Source organism: Coptis chinensis, chromosome 8 (genome assembly GCF_015680905.1).
Source record: "Coptis chinensis isolate HL-2020 chromosome 8, ASM1568090v1, whole genome shotgun sequence".
Lineage (NCBI taxonomy): Eukaryota > Viridiplantae > Streptophyta > Magnoliopsida > Ranunculales > Ranunculaceae > Coptis > Coptis chinensis.
The window spans coordinates 85,444,283-85,458,944 of NC_141463.1; the positions used below are offsets into that span (position 1 = coordinate 85,444,283).

The 14,662-nt window shown below is 34.3% G+C and overlaps 2 protein-coding genes across 8 annotated transcripts; both read right to left on the reverse strand.

Annotated features, from left to right (window-relative positions):
• LOC147483775 (uncharacterized) lies at nt 1-3,445 on the reverse strand. 7 transcript variants are annotated; one of them, XR_015203699.1, is made up of 7 exons: nt 3,179-3,406; nt 2,951-3,087; nt 1,754-1,767; nt 1,574-1,665; nt 1,417-1,496; nt 1,160-1,233; nt 832-901 (listed from the first exon to the last, which is right to left on the reverse strand). XR_015203699.1 is itself a non-coding variant. In XM_086575796.1 (6 exons), the coding sequence occupies exons 2-6, from the start codon at nt 3,061-3,063 to the stop codon at nt 193-195; spliced, it is 327 nt and encodes a 108-aa protein (XP_086431922.1). In that variant the 5' UTR covers nt 3,064-3,087; nt 3,179-3,445; the 3' UTR covers nt 1-192. The 7 variants fall into 7 exon arrangements, 2 of the variants coding, with proteins under 2 accessions (XP_086431922.1, XP_086431923.1); XM_086575796.1 differs by lacking the exons at nt 832-901; nt 1,160-1,233 and adding an exon at nt 1-220 and having other exon boundaries at nt 3,179-3,445; XM_086575797.1 differs by lacking the exons at nt 832-901; nt 1,160-1,233 and adding an exon at nt 14-220 and having other exon boundaries at nt 2,951-3,053; nt 3,179-3,428.
• Nucleotides 3,446-11,303: 7,858 nt separating this feature from the next.
• LOC147483776 (LURP-one-like protein (DUF567)) lies at nt 11,304-12,958 on the reverse strand. Its single transcript, XM_086575795.1, has 2 exons — nt 12,542-12,958; nt 11,304-12,169 (listed from the first exon to the last, which is right to left on the reverse strand). The coding sequence occupies exons 1-2, from the start codon at nt 12,776-12,778 to the stop codon at nt 11,816-11,818; spliced, it is 591 nt and encodes a 196-aa protein (XP_086431921.1). The 5' UTR covers nt 12,779-12,958; the 3' UTR covers nt 11,304-11,815.
• Between the last annotated feature and the right edge of the window lie 1,704 nt (nt 12,959-14,662).

Here is a 14,662-nt window from a genome sequence, read left to right on the forward strand (position 1 = left end):
TTTCTTTTTCAGTAGAGGCATGATTGATTGCTTTATTTTTCGTCCAATATGAATGCCATTTACTTGGAAGTCATTAAAAGTGTTGGGAATCATGAAGAAGAAGATGAACAGTAGAACTAAAAAACTGAAAAGCTGCACTGCACAGTCTGTTCCTTCCGTTGCGATGGAGAACTTCCAGTACTCCGATGTGCCTCAAATGTAATATCCATTATATTGTTTCCTAACACATTGAAATATGACATATTAGCTAATATCACTACAAGAAAAAAGGTTTTATATCACTGTTAAAAACAGTGACAAAAAGTCTCTTGTCACTGTTTTTTTTTTCCCAAAACCGTGACGGAGTGGGGGTCATTTATTGTTTTTCCAAAACCGCCCAAATATTTGTTCTAGACTAGCCTGTATCCACTACATAAAATAGTAACAAAAACTTAAAAACCATCACAAAAAATCAAATCATTTGTGACACTTTTGACAAAATAGTAATGTAATTAACTTGGAACTGTGACATAAAGGACAGCTAGTTATGACGGTTTGCTTAAAACTGTGATAAATGTACCTTTTTTTTTCAGAAAAAAAATAGTGAATACATGTGAAGTAAAAACTGCATTCCACATTGAATTGGACCTGCACATATATAATTTTTTTTTCTAAACAGACATAATCCAAATAGTATTCACAAACACTTATTCCGTTGAAACTTTACAAACCAAGATAGACTTGGATAACCGATGAAACCATATTTCACATAGTCGATACACAAAAGATTTCAGCAATACACCATTCTGTTTCTATCAACAACTCCTCCACCAGTCATATGTTGATAAACACCTTCTTCTTCATCATTATCATTCAAAGATATTATTAATCCACATAGGAGTTTCCACCACACAGACAATCCCTAACAAAGAAAATCAAAATGGAAAAAAAGTGAATGAAGTAAAAGAAACATGTCTATTTCTTATGGCATTAAGTCACAAGATGCACCAGTAGAGCCACAACATTGATCTACTCGCATTGTGTCTCGTGTAATGCAAATGAATGAAAGTCAGCTATTAGCCTGTTATAGATTTCTAAGGAGATAATCTCTCACTTGAGGACCAAGCTCAAAATATGAGAAATTAACCCTGTATCCTAAGCATCTAGTAAAGATGCTGACCTTTCATAATTAGTTGCTTCAGACTTGGTTCTTGCAACAATTTGTTTCCCATCAGCTGCTAATCCAGCCACAGCCTGTATAGGGATTGGAATCAATTAAATAGTAAAATGCATGATAGTAGACTAAACTTTCCTTACAGAGAAACAAGTAACAACATTTATAATTTATATACTTGATAGATGAATAAAGGAAGTGAATTACTAGTTGGTTTTAAGGAATATGTCATGTATTGTTTCAAGAAAAATAAAGAAACATACCATGCCATAATGACGACAGAGTGAATTCTCCGATTAGAACCAGATAACATCATCTTGGAAGCAATCAGCTTCTCCACACCCTTAATAAAAACATACATCAAATAAAAACCCTTTACTTAGAAAAAAAAAATGAAAATAATAAAGTTCCACTACTAACCATAACAATCCCGTCTTTGCATTTGATTCCAATAACAGTTCCACTGTTGTCGACAGTTTTGGATAAAACAATATATATACAAACACTATGGCCTACAACAATGGAAACAAACAACTTTCTTCATATTATTAACTAACACACACACCTGTGAGAGTAACGTAACTCGTAGAAATTACTTGCCTTCAAAGAGAACTCTAGCAACAAGCCAGAAATATGAACAACTCATCTAACCACACAACTTGGAAACAATGAAAACAGAAGAACCAAGCTTAAGGCCAGCAGAGAAAATAAGAGGAAGTTCATGAAGAATATCACGTTTCAGTTCATCAGCAGCAAAAATAGTTTTATAAAACTGAACAACATCAACAAATAACTATGGTGTGTCAACAAATAACTGGTTTCAAACCAAATAAGCTCACACTCTTAGTAACACCAGAAACAACAACCTTGTTTCCATTTCCGTTTTCACCATTGTGAAGATGAAACAACTTGAATAGTTTCTTGTATTTATAGAGCGCGCATGGACTGAAATTAGGAACCGTTATCAACAAACCAACAAAAAAAATTGGCAATTCACAAATCCCATACCAAATTCGTTGACAAAATTGGAAATGTTCACAAATCAAAATCCATAAATTGCCTTGATACATAAAAATCAAATAAATCGGTACGCATTATCGTCAATTGGAAACCAAGCACTTCAATATTAATCGAAACTGGCAACGTTTATATCCACATAATCAGTTTTGTCAGTATAATAATGAGAAGGAAGCAAGCGACATTCTTTATGTTCAAAGCAACAGCATTAAGCCAAGAAATTTGATAGTGCATTAACTAATGGCACAAGAATGGCTGTCTGAGCAATCTTTGAAAAGCAATTGGCAACATAAAAAATCTCACATGGCATTAAGAAAGCTATTTTAAAGACATGTTGTGGGCTCCTTTTGTACAGAGAGTCAAGTTAATATCATCCATTGCCTATCTTTGTCTAACTACCAGATGGATGTCTTTTCTTGCAGGCTCAAATTGTCACAGACAGTTAGAAGAACTATAATCACTGTATGTATGACTCAAACATCTCTACTGGCTATAATGTTGGATCATTTTTGTTCCTCCTGGCCAATCCACTCTTAATTTGTTCTACTACTTGACATGTAACATGATCCCTTATTTGCAATCCAAAGAGAATTAGAAAGAAGAGAAGCTTCCATAAGAAACCCTGAAAGACTAATTCGTTTCAAAACCCTAATACTCTCGAAACTCAATCAAATGAATAACAAAAAATTAAAGAGCAGTAGAGATTAAGGGGAAAAAATAGAAACAATAATTAAAAAATAGACATTGAAATCATGTAGCCGGAGTGGGAGGAAGACATACCGCTGTAGAATACGAATATGACTGGTGAATTCGAGCTCTTGTTCCTGGCGCAAGTTCATCATCGCTCGAAACTTTTTTTCACCTCGAAATGGAAATTGATTTGCTGTAGACATACCAAATCAAGATCCAGTCATGCCCTAATTAGATAATCCAAAAAAATGAAGAAGAAAATTGAAAAGAAACGCACAAAAATAAAAATAACAAAAGAATTGAAGAATTTGAACTTACCCATCATCTCGTTTTTTAGAAAAAAAAAACAGGTCTGAAGAACTCGGTTCGAGCTATATATCCACTTAAATTAACTAAACGAGATATAAGAAAAAGAAACCCTAGTTTAGGAGTGGCGACAGTGAGAGAGAAAGAAAAAGAGAGGTTATTTTTCTATTTCACCGAGCTGCAAATTGTTTTGGTTTCCCTCTTTTGCGAAATATCGAATTGTTTTTGGTTTTTTGGAATTGTAACATTTATCACACGGTTTTCTCCAATATGAAAGTGTTAGAAATTAATTCTTGAAATTCATTCGATTTAAAGTAACACAAGACCACATTCCTAATATTTAGATAGCGTTGGCAACTTACTAACGGTAACAAACTGTTACAAATTAAAACAAAAAAGATGCGTGTTACAAATATCCTGTTATGGTGTAGTGTTACACGAGGTAAAAGAAAATCGCCATGGTCCACCGCTAAGTTCTGCAATCGAGATTCGTATCTGAAAGTCACGTCAAACAGATCTGGAAAAATAAGAACTTGATAACTGAATAACTAAAAAAAAAAAAAGAAAAGAACTTGTGAATTTAAAAGGAAGATAACATAAAAGAAATAAATCTAAGTATATCTAGATCGCTATGCTTGGAACCTTTTTTTTTCTTTTTGTAAGAGGAGAGCACGTACAAACTGGAATTGTTTGGAGGAAGTGGGAGTCTGAACGTGGGCTCACTGGGCTATTGTTTGTGTATATATCCAAGCAGTTATTTTTTAGTGGAGTTGTTGCGCATAGGACCAAAAACGAAATGGTGCATATATAAGAAGGTGACATAAAATGGGAGAGTATGTAACTGTTTTTTTTTTTAAGAGGCAGGTACTTATATTAGAGTTTGAAGGAAGCGGGAGACGGATAGAGGTGAGAGTGAACGTGGACTAGTAGTGTTGTGTTTCGAATTAGTTTTTTTAATGGAGTTGTGGGCGCTGGACCAAAAACTAGTTGGGTCAAATAGATGGGTCAAACGGTCACTTAAGGTCGGGTAATATGTATGTAATATGTAACTGTTTTAGTTAAAGTCACAAATAGTTCTCCACACATATACACCTTCATTAGAAAAAACTCATTTGTGACCGTTTCGAAAACGCACGTCACCAAAAACTTTTTAAAACAGTCACAAAAACCCTTTTCTGCCATTTGTGACCATTTCGAATAAAACAGTCACAAATAACATTTTAAAACAGTCACAAAAACCCTTTTTTCTACTAGTGTAGGTTTTTAGGTTGATCTAATGGTTTAGAGTCTGTCGAGGCATAAAAAAGCGAGACTGGTTGTCACACCCCAAATTTCCAGAAAAATTAAAACTAATATTCAATCATCTGGAAACCCAGGGTGAAACAAAACCCACTAACATATTATCAACTACACTATTTAAAAACTGATATCAAATTAAAACTGAAAGAACAACGCTTCATTTACAAATAAAATTTTTACTAACCAACTCTATTACCTTTGTTTCAATTCAAAACCATACACTTTCAAAAACTTAAACCGTAAGACTCCAAAAGCAAATCCAAGTCAATGCGGTCTTCATCCATCTTCACTCCACCATCTATGTTCCTTAAGAACACACCCACGCTGTTAAAAACAAAGAAACATGGGTCAAAAATGAATTTGGCTTGGTATGAGTGACTAACAACAATATATATATATAATAATCTTTCAAATGAATAATATAACATTACAAAAACAATTTCAACTTGAAGACAATATAGTTCCGTTTTCCAAAAACGGCGTGTAGTTTCTTCCCAAGTAAGATTTCACCCCCAACATACAAATTCCAAGAATCTCATATAATATTACTCGTCATTCCCACTTTCCAAAATAACTCACAATACAATACCACTTACATTTCATTTATTAACCGCATATGATAACCTAATTAAATATGAGTTTGGTATACCTTACCTTTAAGCCGAATTGCCGCCTTAGGGTAATATTTACGTCCCTCTTGAAAAGATTAATAGATCCTACCCTCCTGCAAAACGAAAACAGAGTCATCACAATAAATTGATTTATCTCACCAAATAAAATTCTATTCATGACCCAACCTCATTTAAGACATTTAAGTCTAATTGATATAACCCTGTTCGTCCGATATTCGGGAATACCACTTATCATAATACCTTCATCAAGGGTAGTCATTCATATGACATCATTACGTCATAAAGTTTCACAGACATAACCATAGATCTCGGACTATCACAAGTCATTAATATTTTCGTAATAACATATCAAGTTATAGTCAATTCATAGTCACATAGAAATCACAACCATTTACTAATACTATTCACAAATACACTTCACATCCATAACATCACACAATTCATATACTTTTATTTTAGTATCACTCGCCTACTTTATGAGAACGAGGAAAAGTCACAACCAAGGAGTACATTCATCCCTTGTGAGTATCAACTCATACAAACCACGAAACATTTATCATAAGAAATTATATACATCATATGCAATAACTCCATCAAACGTAAAATCAATATTTTACTTTGCTTATTATTACTTATCTCGTTGACTCATTTATTCAAAGACCGCCTCAACCTTGGTTCCTACTCCACGATTTGCACTACACACATTTGCCAAATCACACATATCCGTACTCACACCGAAGTACCACTACAAGACATACGTCCCAAGCGGGATATCGCCTCCGTGAAACATACTTTCATCTTGTAAACTCGTGAACTTGTGAGTCACAACCATCTCCTCGGCTTTCCATACACATAATCACAAAGCCTCTTTGGGCATAACAAATATCGCGTCATTCATGACATTCAATGAATACCTTGGGTCATTCCCCGCCACATTCAAGGAATACCCATCATAACACTAATCCGCCATTCATGGACATTCAATAAATGCCCGAAGTCATTCCCCGCCACATTCAAGGAATACCCAAACCTACATTCCCGTACATTCAAGGAATACGACCAACCCAAGGCGAATACCTTAGTTCCTATATAAAAGGTCAAACGATTGGGTCATTCATGACACATTCAATGAATACCCGGCCATTCATGACACATTCAATGAATACCCATCTATCACATGACATCACAAGTCATAAACATTTCTTTTCATTACCAAATCCCTCGAGGTGGAGAGTTCTAAAGATGTGGGCGACACATTAAAACATTATTATCACTTATAATTATACTAGCATTACTCATGTCAAAATAGACCACACATGCAAAGAGTCACTTTCAAGCGTCCAAAGGCAAATCAAGACTTAAATATCATTAAATGTAAAATGACTTATAATCAAACAAATACAATTTATATAACCATACTCATATATACAATATCGTAAAACAAATAGTTCATTAAATTTCCCAAATTCAAGTCCACACACACTAATGCCTAAAACATATCCACATATACTAAAGTCTATATTCATATACAACTTCTATCTCCCACATATATATTTATGTAGTCTCAAAACAACAATGAATTTCTAACATAATCACATAGTTATCACACAAACTAATATATATATTATAGATATAGTGTAGTGGACTTTTGCTCAAAGTCCCAAATCCAAATCTTTCAAGATTGGAATCAAGCATTCGTAGTTCTTATCACCCACATAATCAATGCTAAGGTTTTTCTACATTCATCCAAATGACATGTAACTTAATTATTTAAAACTAAGGTATTTAGGTATACTTTTCACGTAGAACTCAAGTCCCAACCTTAAGACATCTAAAAGAAAATTTAGGTTGAAAACGGTCAAAATCCTAATTTCAAAGAAATTGGATTTCTCGACGGGATATCTTCGAATTGAACAACTCTTTCCACATTGTATCCAAACGGAGGCATTTGTGTTGCAAAGTCGACGACGTAACTTAACTTTCTTGTTTAACAAAAATACCCAATCATCAGGTCAAATCTTTCTAGATAAATGACAACCAAAGTTATACAAGCTTCCACAAAGATTTTATTACTATATTATAATATACACAAAAAACGTAGACAATTAAACAATCCATCCCACAATCAAAGCCCAATATGCTTTTACACACTACTCACGCCAAAATCTAAATTAGATAATTTACCAACCAAGTTATACAATCTCAACAATATTTTATTACTATATCTATCCATATAATCAAATATGAAAACCTGGAAAAGTCCACATTCACGCACCAACTATTTTCAATCGGTCAAAAATGTCAATCGGTCAATGGTCAAAGGTCAACACCTCATGGTCAAGGTCAAACTCAACATGTCATCATCAAAGTCAAAGTCAAACCGGCTCATCGAAAGTCAAAGGTGAAAGTCAACCGTCCATGGTCAAAGGTCAAAGTCAAACCGTCTCTAGTCAAAGTCAACATGTCCTAGTCAAAGTCAAACGGTCCCCTTCAAAGTCAATGTGTCATGGTCAAAGTCAAACTGGATTCAAACTTTCGACAGTCCGGTCATATACCAAACCGTTATCAAAAGTCAAACCGTATTTCCGCTCGTTCGTATTTTGCCAATATGGTAGCTCATGGATCATCCCCAAACCTTAACCCGAAAGTCTAAAACATTAGAAGACCCAATTGGATATATTTTAAGTCCTATGGACTGGTCCCAAGCAATACTAGAAACGGGCCCAAAAACTTATATTGAACTGGCCCAAAACAGTTAAGTGGTTCGGTCCAAAAATTTCAAAACAAAAAGAAAAGGGCCCAACCACTTAAATTAAATTTCGGCCCACATAAAACTAAAACTGAAATTTCGGCCAACCACCATCGAAATTTCGGCCAAGCCACTAATATAATTTTGGCCCAAACCAAACCTTGAAATTTCGGCCCAACTAACAAAATAGAACTAAAGCCCAAACAAAAATTAAAACATTTCGGCCCAAGGCCCAAAACGAAATCACTGTTCATCATCTCTTCCACCAACAGCAGCCCAAAATCCGGCCACCACCACCTCCACACAACCACCAATTTAAACACACGGTTTTGATCCTCATAACCATCCTTACAACTTTAACAAACACAAAAATCTCAAATCCTTAAATCCAACACCACCAAACTAGATCTGGAACTGATTTCGGCCTCCATTAATGGCTCTTACACCTCCACTCGACAGCCCTCATCACTCCACCAATACCCCAACAATCAATCCTAAAACACCAACACAATCCATCCAAACAGTTCGAATTATTACTGAGGAAGGATGTGGGGCGTGCCGCCATTAACAGAGCTTCGACAGCTCTTATCTACCGCCCTCACACACTACAATCAACACTAAACAACATCCCCACATCACCACAAAACACCACAACCAATCAAACCCAAAAACACAGCCCAACCACCGGCGCCATCGCGAATTTCAGCCAAATCGCGCCGCCATTAACGGCTTCTACCACTTCCGACAGTACCAACCACTCGCCATCAACAGCCAACAACAAAATAAAAACAACACTACCAGTTACATAAAATGGTACTGGCGATTCTTGGTATCTGGCTTTCTCTGCCATTAACGCCCATCAGCTTCGACAGTGAAATGTCGAGTTTCCGAGTTTCAACAGTTTAACAGTTAAATTCAAATCCGGAATTTAATAAAATTTAATAACACAAATAGCACGAATTCCAATACAACAGGATAATGAACAGTATAAAAACGAAACAGTATACGCCAATGTATGTAAACTACAAATCCGATGAAATAAATAAATAAATTTCACTCATTTAATGAATTTCGACGAATCCTCCTAGATTCTCAAAAGAAACCAGAACCTCTCATTTTAATATATTATATTATCTTCAACCCCTATTTTAGAAAAAAGTGTTTATATCTAAACAACACGATGTTCCCGAAATCAATCCGGCGAATTTTAAAATAAACAATTAAATTAATTAATTAAATAGAAAAATATGTATAAAAAAAACACGGGGTGTTATACTGGTCGTAGTGTTTCTACAACAGAAAAACTGCAATGCGCAATACTTTTCTTTTGATTAGATGAATGTCGACTCGTTATCGGATAGATCTCAAATTTCATATGTAATTTTATGTCTAACATGTTAGAGTTGTAGAGAAATCCAAAAGTGCAGTGGGGTCTCTGTCGAGGAAGTTGAATATGATCATATTGATCTTGGATAAATTTGTGAATGGAAAATGGTGAACGTTTGAATGGATTGTTGTTTATGGTCATTGTGTATGATTTGTTACTGCCTTAAATTTATTATATCTATAACACAATTGAAATCCTTGTTCTATTGGAATATTTGCATGGCGATTAATTGAGTTGGTAGTAGGCCATTGGGAGTGTAATGGTAAATATTGCATAGTTGTACTTGATTGTGGATATTTTATTTTGCTCGTTATAGTGATGTATATACTATATGGATATGAAATCATTAGAAAAGCTCCCATACTTTAGTTAACTACGCATTCGCTCTCTTTGGAGGTATTAGCGACATAAATGCACATTAATATTATTTCTGCAAGGTTCCATCTCCCAGGGAGGAACTACCGGTCTCTTTGACTCATTGGTTTTGGGAGATGTGATGTTAACGTTGTGTGTTTGGAACCTTCAAAGGTAGTGACTTAAATGCAGGTTATGTTTGGAAATGATTTTTTTTTATATATGTTTATTATGCGCAGGTGTTCACACGTGTCCATGCGTCCGTTGTATTATTGCATTTCCAATAGAAAATGCGAGCACAGAGTGGACTTGGGTGTGAATGAGAGTCATGCTTGAGCAGGGCATGTTCCGGCACGAGAACAAGGTGCGGAAGTGGGAAATGGTCCTTTAGGAAATATAAAAGATGTTTAAGATAATTTAATAATTCACGGAGTGAGTCTAATAAAAAAAGTGAATTAATACTTTACATAATTATAGTGGGAAATGGTCATTTAGGAAATATAAAAGATGTTTAAGATAATTTAATAATTCACAGAGTGGGTCTAATAAAAAAGTGATTTAATACTTTACATAATTATCGAGACATTCATCTATGCATTTATTATTATTATCATTGAATTAATCTTGTTTGCAGGATGCATGGTGGGCTACTTAACCCTTATTGCAGGGACGAAACCCACTCTAAGTAGCTAGGCGCTAAGGTAGTGCATATTTATTTAGTTTATATTTAAGATTGTTGGTTACGGTAAATTTTCCTAATTTAATTGTATGTCCTATAAGAATGCCAGTAGGAGAAACTAAGCTTCTCTTGTCGGGTGATGACAATAGATTGATGTCTCTAACGTATAGTAGCAGGAAGTTAACACAAGGCACGGATAACTCTATTTATGTGAAGAGAAATCTTTATGTGTATTTGGTGAATGAATATATATTATTATTTTAAGACACTCACACTAACAGTTTTATGCTGACCTTAGTTTGCTTTGCATTTGGGGGGTGTTCCTTATGGAATATAGACCGTTCGCAGGAACAACAGTAGTAGTAGTAGTTGTTTAAATTGGAGAATCGAGGAGCTAGAGTGAACTAGTTGTCTTTGCTTAGTAGTTGTTTTTCTTTAGAGATTCTACATTTTGATTTTTGATTGTATGTTGGATTCTTAGTTAATAAGTTGAGACATTCTTATTTATCTTTATTTTGGTTTGATGTTCCTCAATATATCAAGATGACTCTAATTTAGAGGTTATTCATTTTGGATTAATGCAAGTTATCTTATTCTGAAAATTTTATAGTTGTAATTAAATGTCTATTTATAAAAAAGATACGATCTCGGCTCACGCCCTAAGATTTGCCGGCCGGATCTAGATAATATGGAAATAGAGAAATCTATTTTGTTGTCGATTTGGATTCTATAAAAATTGGGTTGTGATAGAAAGCCTCTCATTTTTTAAATCTGTTAAACTATAATGTTTGAGCTATGAATTTGAATTAAAAAATAAATTAGGTAAAGTAGGATCCATATAATTTGTTATGCCTTTGTGGTTTTAGCTAGAATATAAATTCAATGAAAATGAAATTTAAGATTAAATATCTCAGTGATGGAAAAATTGTAGCCAAGCTAAAATATAAGTCACAACTGCATTCCAACCATTGAACAAGGTCGACTAAAAAAAACACATTGAACTAGAAATATAATCCGAAGAAGACTGCGACACAATTAAAAAAACAAAGAGTTCTCTATCTTCTATATTCTTTTTATAATATTCTCATCCATCTTAAAAATGAAGACTTGGTTCCAAATTCACCACCTAAAACCAAGTTTTACATTTTTAATCAAAAAAATGAAAACAAAAAGAAAGGCAAAAATAGGAAAAAAATAAAAAAACAAAAGTCTAATATCAGTAATCAATTGTGATATGGTATGAGCTTTTGTAATTTTACCATAAGAGAGATGTTCTTATGATTAGTGTCATTTGATGATTAAACAATTAACACCACAAATCTATAGAACATCAAGGCGGTAAACTTATTAAAGCGCATTTGCAATCACAAGTGGACTACATAATATCATGACTCAAAAAGAAAAAGAGATTGTATCTCTTGGACCAAAAATTGTGGTGAGGAGGATATGAAATCCTCTCTTCCTGCCACGACTGTGCAATAGGTGATGAATGGATCATCGAGATCAAGTTAATCCATATAGATCCTTTCGATCGAACCATTAATTAGGCCTATGACCATCTCGATCCACACATTTGGTCCAATAGTATCACAAGAGCCATCGCAACCGTTGAATCCATTTCCGGTTGTACAACTAATCGAAATACATCCACACCAAATGATACCCCTCCAACAGATTCCTTCCTCTTAATCTCAGCCACCACTTTCCTTTTTTCATCATAAACCGCACAACAACGTTGGCTGTACGATCCCTCGATCTTATACAACACGTTATTATTAGATCCAACACTCACGTGTGCTAATGACCTCGAGTTCAAAAGGTTCACCTGCTTCTTCACCGTGAATAGTGGATTAACTTCCGTTTCTCCGTCAAAGACCACCCAGTTATCAGCAAGAGTCAACTTCTGTTAATTATAAAGTTCAAAAGTCATAATTAGTTAAACTGAAGAGACGTGAATAAAGTCACTAAACATAGTAGTGATAGTACTATCCTAATTATATCATCAAGACTCAGTGAGACATGATCACTTTATGTCAAATTTTGTTCATATACAAACGAGTTATTATTATTTTTTTTTCGATAGAAACATGTCTTATATCATTAAAACATCAACGGAACAATACTACATATTAGTAGATGACTAAGTAGTAAGCTCACATCTGGGTTATGAGTAGCCCAATTTGTTTTTTTTTTTTTAATTATAATAATATTATGGACGATACTATTAGAATCAAAACGTTTGGGTAACGTAAAATGAATAATCATAATTAAGTACCTTGCGACGAATGGTGAGAAGTGGTTTGCCAGTAGCGTCCATGAGAAGAATCTCAGTTTTATTGGAACAAAGGTAGTTATCTACACGGAAAACAAGGTTCCCCTTGGCATCGAAAACCGTGAATCCTTTACAGTTAAAGAGAAGAGATTTCTTCCAAACCGTTAACACTTGTACTTGACCATCAGATGCTGGTTTGAGAGCCTGTGGAGCAACAGCATTCGGGTACACCTTCGGCATGATAATCGACCTGGATTTAGTTCTATGGTGTGTACTGTGTGAACTGTGAAGAGAAGAAAAATAAAAAAGTTGCTTTGGTTTTTTTTGTTTCGGTAGGAATAAAAAGTTGCTTTGTATTCTCTTGTGTTGTTGATGGTAGTTGAATATTTGAGGGGGTGAGTGTATTTATATTGAAATGAGAGGTCGAAATTGCCCTTCTAGAGAACAAAGGGAATAAAAGGAGAGGGCCAGATTATCTGATTAAGATTGGATAGAAAGTTTCTTTGTGGGTGGTCCTTTTTTATAAAATGATGACGTCAAACATATTCCTGGGGAAAACGCGACATGCGTTTACCAACTTTTTACTAGAATCCCAACAAATGCAACCTCAAATCTTCAATGGACAAAACAGAGTATGAGGCTATGAGCATTGAGCACCCACGTTTTAATTTTGTTTTTCGAAAAATTGAAAAATGAGTCGGTACTTGGTAGTAGACAAGTGCCTAATAACAAACAACTTTTAAATTTGAAGTCTCGGAAAACTAGAAAATAATTCGGAGATGTTTCATTTTTTTTCTAATCTGATCGGGCAGCTGAATACATGTTTATGAACATGCAGTATTTGGAGTCATACATTTGAGTCCCCTATTACATTACTTATGAACTATGATCATCACTCAACAAACTTTATAATTTGATGGTTATGCTCAGCTAAGAATGATCAGACAATAAAATGTTAACTTTACCAAAAAAAAATGGTTATGCTCAGCTCAGTTAATATGTATTTATTTAGTTTTAAGTGGTTTACACGCTTCAAAAACACCAATCGATCATTACTATAACTTCTCTAGTATGGTAGCAGTCCTTCGTCAGATAAGACACCATAATATATACTTAATAAACTTGGAGATCGCCACATTGATTGTAACAAGTTCCGAATTGATAGGAGCTTGGGTTTCTCATTTGCGCAAAAGGATCGAGCCAGAAAATTTAATTAATTCATTGTAAAATAACCTTATCCTAAACTCACAACTAAAGTATTTAACTTTTAAATATTCAAAAATATAATGAAGAAGTCATACAAATGATGCATGATCAATGGTGTTTACTTCTAATTTAAAAAATTATCAAGAGTTAATTAACACTGAAAATTAATTTATGAATTTTATCAAAGCTAAAGTACCATTTCATGGTGGAAATGGTCTACACGTGGCTATCGGAGAGAATCCTCGATCTTTTCTTTATTGTATAAAAATTAATAAAATGATAAAATATTTGATAACTATCCAATTGCCTGCTTGGACAGTTTGTGTGGATGTCGTTAATGGCCCTAATTAAAGTCGATTATCTTAATTAGCTAAAGATATATTATTATATTTAAGGAGTGGACTCTAATTTAATATTGGATACATATTCACAGATTAAGGAAAATAACATTGTGCTCATGTTATTTAAAATAAGTTAGGTGAACAATCCAAACCATTCATCCATTCGCTATTGATTATATTTGCTAGCCTAGCTCTTAATTTCATATGGCCGCGGGTTTGTTTTGCCCTTCAATACCATTGGATATGTGGAATTGTGGACAATATAGTTGACAATTACAATGCAGTTATTGTGCTTTTAGATAATACCAATACAGGCAATTAATATTGTTTCAAGTATATAGCCAACAAACATTTTCTAGGAGTAGTCGAGGTGACAAAATTTTCGCCAGGCCACAATGCCAGTACCCCCACAGCTGTTGTTTATCATATGTATCTGTTTTGTACTTTTTTTTTAGAAAAATTTAAGGGTTATGGGCTTATTGCTGAGTTGCTGACCCTAAACTGCATTAAAATTAAAATGAAACCTTTTATACACAGCCTAATCTATCCTGCTCCACTATCACAGATAGCTAAAAGT